At 43.0% G+C, this 10,676-nt stretch overlaps 1 protein-coding gene across 1 annotated transcript in view; it reads left to right on the top strand.

The window, feature by feature from the left end:
- The first annotated feature begins 4,970 nt into the window (after nt 1-4,970).
- Nucleotides 4,971-10,676, top strand: part of Mthfd2 (methylenetetrahydrofolate dehydrogenase (NADP+ dependent) 2, methenyltetrahydrofolate cyclohydrolase) — a 30,716-nt gene continuing 25,010 nt past the window's right edge. Inside the window, exons 1-2 of the mRNA XM_013034643.1 lie at nt 4,971-5,148; nt 10,033-10,217. Coding sequence (XP_012890097.1) covers nt 5,048-5,148; nt 10,033-10,217 — 286 coding nt within the window. The 5' untranslated portion in view covers nt 4,971-5,047. The remainder of the gene's footprint in view (nt 5,149-10,032; nt 10,218-10,676) is intronic.

Below are 10,676 nucleotides of genomic sequence, written 5' to 3'. Positions count from 1 at the left end.
GCTACTCAGGAGGCTGAGATCTAAGATCATGATTCAAAGGCAGTCCAGGCAGGAAAGTCCATGAGACTCATCTTCAATAAACCACTTAGAAAACCGAAAGTGGCACTGTGGCTCAAGTGGTAGAGCGCTTACCTTGAGCCGAAGAGCTCAGGGTCAGCACCCAAGCCCAGAGTTCAAGCCCCACAACCAAAAAAAAAAAAATTCTTGGTCTCTACATTGATTAATCTTAAGATCCTTCCTCCCTCCCTCCCTCCCTCCCTCCCTCCTCCTTCCTTCCCTCCTTTCCTTCCTTCTTTCCTTCTTTCTTTCCTTCCTTCTTTCCTTCTTTTTTTCCTTCCTTCCTTCCTTCCTTCCTTTCCTCCCTCCTTCCCTCCCTCCCTTCCTGTCTTTCATTCCTAATTTATTTGTGCTGGTCCTAGGGCTTGAACTCAGGGCCTGGGTGCTGTCCCTGAGCTTTTTGTTTTGCTCAAGGCTAGAGTTGTCCATCTACCACTTGAGCCACAGTTCTACTTTTGGCTTTTTTGGGTTTTTGGAGATAAGAATTTCACAATGGACTTTCCTGCCCTGGCTTGGCTTTGAACTATGATCCTCAGATCTCAGCCTACTGAGTAGTTAGGATTACAGGTGTGAGTCACTGGTTCCTGCTTTTTTTTTTTTTTTAAACATCAAGAACTCAATACCCAGAGCCAACCAGAAACCACCTCCCTCTTGCTTCCCTGAAGCATCATGCTTCAGATGTGACAACAGTTGCCAATACAGGAAGCCCTAAGCCACAGCCTGCTGAGCCACAGCCTGCTGAGCCACAGCCTGCTGAGGACAACTTCTAGTCACACAAGACCCCAATAACCCTTTAGAGCCCTAAATCTCCCTAAGAATGCTCTGCCCCACATTATTTTTTAAACTTATTTTTATGTTTTATTTTTGTGCCAGTACAGGCTTGAAATCAGGGCCTTATGCTCTTACTTGGCTCTTTTGCTCAAGGCTGATGCTCTACCACTTGAGCAGGCACTCTATCACTTCTGGCCTTTTGCTAGTTAATTGGAGATAAGAATCTCATGGTCTTTTCTGCTCAGGCTTCCTGAGAGGCTAGGATTACAGGTGTAAGCCACAGGTGCCCGGCTTTTAGCATCACGTTCTTTTTGTGTTTTTTGTTTGTTTGTTTGTTTGTTTTTGTGCCAGTACCTGGGCTCAGCACTAGCCCTGAATTTTTTTTGCTGAAGGCTAGTTCTCTATTCCTTGCACCATGGCTCCACTTCCAGCTTTTTGGTGGTTAATTGGAGATAAGAGTCTCATGGACTTTTGTACCCAGGCTAGCTTTGATTTAGGATTTTCAGATCTTAGCCTTTTGAGTACCTAGAATTACAGATATGGGCCACTGGCACCCAGCTCTGTTTTGCTGTGTTTTTAAAATAATTTCATATATAACAGAAACATGGTAGAAAAGTTCAAAGAATACTTGTACACTCTTAGTACAGATTCCTCAGCTACTCCTATCTTACATTGGCCCTTTAACTGTTTTCTCATCATGTCTACATATGGACTAAACTATGTCCCTCTCAAAATTCAATGTCAAAACTATAACTTAGAGTATGACTCTTGTTGGAGACAGGACCTTAAAAATGGATTAAACAAATTAGAGGTGGGCTTTAAGAGAATCCGATGTCCTATTAGTAAAAGAAGTTAAAATGCAAAGAGGTAGGGTGGAGGGGACAGAGAGAGACCGACGGACAGACAGAGTAAGACAGAGAGGAAGGAAAGAGTAAGGAAGAAGAGAGGAAGAGGGAGGGAACTAAGGAGGAAGAGATAGAGAAGAGGATAAAAGATTAATAGAGAGAAAAACAGACCAAGAATGCATGTTCCCAGAGAAAAGTCAATGACATAGAAAGCATGTTGCCAACCTCAAGCCAAGGACAGAGGCTTTGAGTGAAATCAACCTTGTAGATACCTTGATCTTATTCTGCTAGCCCTCAGAATTGTGGCAAAATAAATTTCTGTCATTTAAGGCATTAAGTATGTAGAGCTTTGTTATGGTTGTCCTAGCAAACTGGTACATTACTTTTCTGAGCTATATTTAAAGTAAATTGCAAATGTGAGGCGACTTTAGTGCCTAACAGCTCGTAGTATATGCTCTCTTAAATTCCATAATTCATTTAGCTAAGTCAAGAAATCAACCTTGACACACTGCTACTAGCTTGATCCCTATTTTGACAATTGTCTTATGGTGTCATTTATAGCAAAAGACAAAAAAATAAAAAACACTGGAGAGGGATACAGAATCCAGTCTAGCATCACACTGTATTTAGCTGTCATGAACTCCTTTAAGCTAGAACAGTTCCTCTTTCTATCACAATGTTGGCATTTTCAAAAACTAGCAGTGGTTTGTCTTTTTTTTAAATTTTTCATTCATTTTTATTTCAATTTCAATTTATTTTTAAATGTTTTTTTATTGTAAAGATACCATACAGAGGAGTTACATGAGTAAGGTAATGAGTACATTTCCTATTAAGCATATGTTGTTTTCATTCTTTTTTGTGTGTGTGAAAATACTGTACAGAGGGGTTACAATTACACGGGCAAGATAATGAGTACATTTCTTATCAAGCATTGTAGCCTCCTCCTTTATTTCCCCTTCCCATCCCTTCCCATCCTCCCCCCGCCCCCGTTTGTCTTTTTTAAAGTGGCTTATTTGCTGTTTCCTCATAATTTGGTTAAGATCTTGTAGTATATTCTAATCTTACAGGAACATATTTTTTTCCTGGACAGTCTTTACATTCCAGCTCTGTAATCTCTCTTCTCAATGTGAAAATGAGAAATTTGTAACAGTTTTTTTTTTTTGGTCGGTTGTGGGGCTTGAACTCTGGGCCTGGGCACTGTCCCTCAGCTCTTCAGCTCAAGACTAGTGTTCTACCACTTCATCCACAGTACCACTTCTGATTTTTTTCTGGTGGTTTATTGGAAAAAGCGTCTCATGGACTTTCTTGCCTGGGCTGCCTTTGAACCGCAATCCTCAGATCTCAGCCTTCTGAGTAGCTAGGATTACAGGCATGAACCACCAGTGCCCTGCTTGTAACCATTTTAATGAAACCTGCTGGTTTAGGAAAATTACTACATTAAATTTTCAGACTTGTTTAAAAACATGAAGTGATATGTATTCAATGAATACATTAGGTAGCACATGATATGTGCTTGTCTTGTTACTTGTATATTAACTTTGATGACTTTTTTTATTAGTGTTTTACTGGAGAAATATTCTGAGACTACACAAAATAGCTGTCCAATAGATAAGGAAAGGTCAGTCCAGTTTGAATTCCAGTTAAATAATACTTTTTTTAAGAAAGGAATTTATTTAATAAAGAAGAAAGTAAAGGTCACTCAGGAGAGTGAGCAGCAGTTGTCTTGATAAATAATACAATACAAACAAACAAACAATAAATAAAAATAATTGCAGATAGAAACTCCAGAAGTTATTATTAAAATGTTTTTAATTTACTAGGACATACTGTACGTTTCTATGCTAGATCTGGCAAACCTATATGTAAATATGTTTCTCATCATCTAGCCTTCACACTGCTGTTTGGACAATCATTGATTCTGAATAATTTTTTACTATGACTTTTCCAAATGGTGATTTTCAAACTTGATCTACATTTCTTTGTCAACAGTTGAGCTGCTTTTCTTTTGTGGTGTAGGGCACCTGCTTGCTAGACAAACAATCTAGTCCCTGCGTATTTATCAACACTTTACAGTTCCTGGAAGTGCCTGACACACATTAGGTGCTCATTTGGTCAGGAAGTGAATAAATGAACTCTTAAAAAGAATTTAAATCGCTACTTTAAAGGTGACATACAGAGTGGTTACAGTTACATAATCAGATAAGAGTGCATTTCTTTTTGGATAATATTACCCCTTCCCTGGCTCTCTTCTAGTTTTTTCCTCTCACCCCCATCCACAAGTTGTATAGTTCATGTTCAACATAGTATCTGAGTACCATTGCCACACTTGTTCACCTTCTGCCCCTCCGTTTCTGTGCCTCCCCTTATACTCCCAGATACATATAAACAAACAGAAAAAGAAAACAAAAAACAGCAAAAAAGGAAAAAAAGTCTTGTCATTTCTTGGAGTTCATTTTGATAAATATTATTATTATTATTATTTGGGTCCAGTCGTGGGGCCTGAACTCTGGGCCTGGGCGCTGTCCCTCAGCTCTTCAGCTCAAGGCTAGCGCTCTACCATTTAAGCCATAGCGCCACTTCCGGCTTCTTTTTTCTTTTTTGCTTATGTGGTGCTGGGGAATCGAACCCAGGGGTCTCAGACATGCAAGGCAAGCGTTCTACCACTGAGCCACCTTCCCAGCCCCTTATTTTTTTCATTAGTTTTGTCCATCGTGGGGCTTGAATTCAGGGCCTGGGCACTGTCCCTGAACTTTTTCGCTCAAGGCTAGCGCTTCTACCACTTTGAATCACAGAGTCACTTCCAGTTTTCTGGTGGTTAATTGGAAATAGGAGTCTCACGCACTTTCTTGCCAGGGCTGGCTTTGAACCGCTACCCTTGGATCTTATGAGGCCTCCTGAGTAGCTAGTATTACAGGTGTGAGCCACTCTATGGCGCCCGTCCAATAACTATTATTTTGTATGATCAGATGCGCGTAGGCCTTTTGCCTTTCTGTTCTCTAAGAGTATTCTTCCTTGTCTCACAGCGTGCGAATGCCCAGAGTCCTGTATCATAGAATGAACTTCTATCTTCCGTTTACCAGGCTTGGATGACAACAGCTGCATCCGACAGGGGCTTGACTTCCTCAGCCAATCAGGGTGTGCTATAGAGACCTCAGAGCCTTCTACAGCTTGGTGGCCTTCTCCTCGTGCTCCAATCATAAGCACAGCCCTACTGGATTTAGCTTACGTTTAATGAAGACAGCTGATTGGCTTCCACGGCTCCGAGAGGACCAATGGGAATCTGCGGGAGGCGGAGCCTAGCCGGGGGCGGTGGTATAACCGCGCGGACAGCCCGCGCGCGCGGTTCTCTCCCGGCACGGGTACCGGCGTGTGCCATGGCTACAGCTTCTCTCTTGTCCGCATTGGCTGCCCGGCTGCTGCGACCTGCGCACAGCTGCCACCTCCGCCATCACCCCTTCCATCTTGCCGCAGTTCGGTAAGTGGGTCGAGGAGGGGGGTCAGCGCGGAAAACCGGTGAAAACCGAGAACGAGGGCCACCTGGGCTCTCCGATGGGCGTCGCGGGGCCGCTTTTTTAGCATCGCCCGGGTCGTGGCGGTCGGGGAGAGAGGGGTGTGGCAGGGCGACGTGGCACCCAGCGTGGCCGGAGCCGGCAGTGTGGGGCAGAGGCTTGGGCGCGGGGGGCGAGAGCTTCCGGGAGCCCCGATTTACCTGGGAAGCCCTGAGGGATACTGCTGGCATCCCCACACCGACGCGGGGAGTTTGCCCGGGGGAGACCGTCGGCGAGCGCCGGGAGCGGTTCCCGAGGGTAGCCCGCGCTCGCGGTACCCTGCCGGGACCCTAGCGGCGGACCGGGTTGGTGCAGTCTGATGAAATCCCCGAGCCGACTTGCTGGTGGGGTATCCGCACTTCCCTCCTCCTCGTCCTCCTTCGGGGATGGGTGTTGTGGGCGCAGCGCGCTGCCCCTTGGCTGCGGTGGATGTACGTACGGTGGTCTCCTGGAATCTGACTGCAGCCCATGGCAAGCTGGCCAGTGCCAGCCTGGGTAACCTGAGGTGCTGATCTCCGGGAGGTTGCCAGGGGCTGATGGGAGGAGGAGGTAGTGGGGAATGACTGTTTCTTCAGGGATGTGTGTGTGTGTGTGTGTGTGTGTGTGTGTGTGTGTGTGTGTGTGTGTGTGTGTGTGTGTGTGTGTGTGTGTGTGTGTGTGTTTGCAGTTTTACAACGTGAGTTCTGGAAGCAGCTTGTGGGGACGATTGCTATGAATGAAATCAATACACCTGGCCAGACACTTCAAAGTGGTCAAGATGGTAAATTTCATGTTATACATATTTTGCCCACAAAGAAAGTGGGTGGAAAAAGATACCTGGGAGATGGACAGGCAAAACTGTTGGCTTTGCCTTAGGGAGGTAATTTTTTTTTGTTTTTCCCTGATCTATCCAGATTTCAAACTTAAATTCTTACCCAGATAAGGGGCCCGAGGCTGTGATTTCTGTCTTTGTAACCTCTTTTCTGTCTGTCTTTATTCTGGGCGCTTTCATTTCCTAGAGTCTTGTTAAACGTTATTAATGACATTTCCAAGGCTCTGCTTGTTGGAGCACATGATGCAGAGTACAGTATGCACGGGGATGACTTTTTTGGTAGGACTTGGGAGGAAACATTTAAGACTTTCCTTGGTCTGACCATGATCAGCCTTTATAGCGCCATCCCTTTTTTTTTTTTTTTAACTGCTTTCCTGAGCTGCTGGCCTGAGGGTAAGACCTTTCATAGACTAAAAGTATTTATAAAAATCATCTTATTCATTGCCTAACGACATAGACTAGTTTGTTTACACTCAAATAGCGAAAGCTTTCCTTTTGCTTGCCTTTCTGACAGATGTGTGCTCCAAAGCCCTGAATGCAATCCAGGTTATCTGTGCTGCACATTTGATATTTACAATGTTGCACTGCTGTTTCAGAAGGCTTCAGGAACATAAACCTCATAGTTAGAGAGTTAGTACCGTAGCCTTGGAGACAGTGGGGCATGGGGCAAGTGGACTTTGGAGCAGAATTCTGTATTTGAATCTTGTTTCTCAACTTCTCAGTTTCTTCTTCTGTATAGCAAACTGAATATTATAATACTGCCAAGATAACAGAATCTTTTGTTTCATAGATATTAGTTCCTTTTTCCTTTGTGTCTTCTCTCCTTACTGGTCCCATTAATTAATTTCCTCTGGAAAGCTCTATAAGCATATATGTGTGTGTGTGTGTGTGTGTATGATTTTTTTTTACAGAGTTTTGAGAAGCAAAGGAGGGCTAAAATGCAGTTATATTATGAAAGTTCTTTATGACATTGTGGCTTTGTTTTTACTTGTATTACTTTTTTTTTTTTTAAAACAAATTGGCATAACATCCAGAACCTGTCTTTGGAAGCAAAGATTGGAACTTGGAACCTCGCCTTTTTCCAGAACCCTGTGTCCTGAGCTTTAGCATATCATTCTTAGTTCAAGTGGGCTGCTACCATTTTCTCTTAAGTTAACTGCTGTCAAAAGAACCTTTTTATGAAGTGCCAGCTATGGTCTTTTCACAAGTATATATGTGCTATACACACATACATATATATGTAATTTCTTATAAGTATGTATATAAACATATCCATGACATATAAAGGACTTCTATAGACAGGAGATGATATAAGAAATTGCTTTCATTGAACATATATGCCCGACACTTTATATAAGTTACTTCATTCAGTATGAATGAATGACTATCCTAAGCTCTTTTTTATTTTTTATTCTTTTTTTCGTTGGTCTTGGGGCTTGAACTCTGGGCCTGAGTGCTGTCCCTCAGCTTTTTAGCTCAAAGTGAGTGATCTACCACTTGAGTCACAGCACCACTTCTGGTTTTCTGGTGGTTTATTGGAGATACGAGTCTCACGGACTTTTCCTGCCCGAGGTGGCTTTGAACCGCAATCCTCAGATCTCAGCCTCCTGAGTAGCTAAGCTCTTTTTTAGTAGTCTTTGTAGCATTCCAGAATTGAGAATGTATTTCTGGTCAAGGATAGTTACTCCACTTACTGATATAGACCAGGGATTTTGCCAGGAATATTTGTATTAGCAAAGTCCTAAATCTCTTCATTCTAATTCTAAAATAGATTTGTAAATACTAATGTGTTTTCACTTCCTTAATATACCATGAGTATAAATGGTGATCACAGTTACATGGATACATTACATAAAATCTGAGTAAAAATATTGGTTTGTTAAAATCTGTGAGTCTTACTATCTTGTAAGACATAGTACAATTAGTATAAATTTTAGATCTAAACTTGTATTAAAAGTTTAAAAGTAGGTGCTGTTTAAAGTAGGTATTTACTTATAAGGCAAATAAGAAGCAAGCAGAGAAGACTTAAAGGTTGTAAAAGCTTTAAAATTCTATATTTAGTAGTGGAATTGAGAATTAATCCTGACAGTAAGAGGCATCTAGTGCCTTGATGTAATTATTGGTGAGAACTAACAGCTGCTGCAGGGGGAACAGATGTTTCTTTGGTCATGAGGTTGGAGCAGTCCTCCTGGGACAGAGCAGAAGCCTAAGGGGGAAAGAACTTTTCATGGTAACATTTTTTTTTTTCTTTTGCCAGTTGTGGGGCCTGAACTTTGGGCCTGGGCGCTGCCCCTCAGCCCTTCAGCTCAAGGCTAGCACTCGACCACCTGAGCCACAGTGCCACTTCTGGCTTCTTCTGCATATGAGGTGCTGAGGAGTCAAACCCAGGGCTTCATGCATGTGAGGCAAACACTCTACCACTGAGCCACCTTCCCAGCCCTCATGGGATCTTTTTGCTTAAAGAAGAAATGCTTTTCTTCAAGTAATGACGGTTATGTAGGAAAAAAGCAATATAAAACAGGATTTTTAACATTTGGCCTATATGTAGCCCAAGAAGAGCTGCATAACCCGTTTAATTGGGAAGAGAGCATTACAGAGATTCAAGCATGGCTTGGGGAACTGAAGGTGCCTCTAGATGGCTGAACTTTCTCATTGTCCTGCTGCCAACACCAGCTCTCTGGTCCCCTTGCCCTAATTGTTGCCCTTGATGCAATTGATATTGTCTGATCCTGCCTTCTGTTTATGGCTTTCTTCTGCTCTCTCAACAGGTCCTCTGGTTCTAGTTTGAAGTGCCTCAGGGAGGAGCTCTGTCTGGTCTAGTTAACTAGTACTGCTCCTTGTGGAAGCTTTTGTACCATCTGGACTGCTAGCCATTCTAGCAGATGCTCACTGCTGGTCAGCTGTGTATGGGCTACAGAGACCTGGGGTAGAGCGTACTACCATCTTAAGGAGGGTCCTCCCACTCTTATCAGAAGTTTTCCCCACAAGGGGCTGTGAACAGCCCTAGGCATTTTGAGGTTTAACCTGTTCAATGTAGAGGCTATAGGTCTGACTACATGACATAGTTTTTGTATAGGCAATCTCTGTCTCTGGATTCAGTCAACTGTGGATGGAAACTATGTGTGTGTGTGGGGGGGGACTTCATCTAACTAAGCATGTACAGACGACACAGTAAAATAACTATTGATAAGTCTTTGCATTGCATTGGATTATTTAAGTTGGGCACTGGTGGCTCACACCTGTAATTCTGGCTACTTAGGAGGCTCTGAGATCTGAGAATCACAGGTCAAAGCCAGCCCAGGCAGGAAAGTTCGTAAGACTCATCTCCAATTAAACACCTAAAAAACCCCCAACAAAACAGAAGTAGAGCTGTGGCTCAAAGTGGTAGAATGTTAGCCTTGAGCAAAAAAGCTGAGGGACAGCATTCAGGCCTTGAGTTCAAGCCCCATGACTGGGGGGAAAAGATTTATTAAAGTATAGGAAAGGATGTACATAGGTGATATGCAAATACCATTTTATGTAAAGGATTTGAGCATCTGTGGGTAGGAAAGTGAAAAGGCCTGGCAAAACAAACTACAAATGGCATATGAGCATTTAGATGAAACTGTTGAGTCTTGTAGGGAAAATCTCATAGTGTAAGGTGTAGGAAATGAAAAATGTCCATGGAAAGAAATGTCTCCTAGGCCTTGGTCAGGAAGTAATGAGGTGGAACATTAGGAGCTTAAACTGATCAGGACCCCACCCCTGGCTGAGTACTGTCTGTCACTTAAACTTCCTGAGGTCAGATGAACTAGTTCAAGTTTATCTCCAAATTTACAGCGGGACACAGGGGTATCACTTAAATCTGTCCTTCAGATTTCAGTTGTCTTTTGTCTTAGGCATTTAAATCTTAAATTGAAGGCTGTTAGTTTTTGGGGTCAATAACTTTTTGTAGTTTGAGCTTTACATTTTACAGAAATTTCAACACTTTGTTTTTGTAACTCTGTTGCCTCTGTTACAGAAATGAAGCTGTTGTCATTTCTGGAAGGAAACTGGCCCAGAAGATCAAGCAGGAGGTGCGTCAGGAGGTAGAAGAGTGGGTAGCATCTGGCAACAAGAGGCCCCACCTGAGCGTGATTTTGGTTGGTGAGAATCCTGCCAGTCATTCCTATGTCCTCAACAAAACCAGAGCAGCTGCAGATGTGGGTATGTGTCACTGTCGGCTCCCCACCCTCTATTCATTGAAGATTATTTGAGGCAAAGGCCATTGGAACTTATAGAATCTCTTTCTGATTAGAAAACTCTGGCAGAGGTTGCTAATGGGATTGAACACTGCCATAAAGAATTTAGGCCCTGTATTTGCTTTTTGACTGGAACTGGAGGAACCTAATCAGCACTCTCAGCGTCTTCAGGAATATGGTCTAACTTCTGTTCTTAGCCTTGCCATTTTCACGGATGACAAATTTTACATTTGTTTCCTTAAACAAAAATGAGAAGCCGGCCTCTGTGGCTCACACCTGTAATCTTAGCTACTCTGGAGGATGAGATCTGAGGATTGTGATTCAAAGCCAGCCCAGGCAGAAAAGTTTGTGAGACTCTTATCTCCAAATAACCACCAGAAAACTGGAAGTGGTGCTGTGGCTCAAGTGGTAGAGTGCTCGCCTT

Source organism: Dipodomys ordii, unplaced genomic scaffold (genome assembly GCF_000151885.1).
Source record: "Dipodomys ordii isolate 6190 unplaced genomic scaffold, Dord_2.0 Scaffold192, whole genome shotgun sequence".
In the NCBI taxonomy this organism is placed as follows: Eukaryota; Metazoa; Chordata; class Mammalia; order Rodentia; family Heteromyidae; genus Dipodomys; species Dipodomys ordii.
Note: the sequence above shows the minus strand (reverse complement) of the source record. Positions and strands in the feature narration are given on the sequence as shown.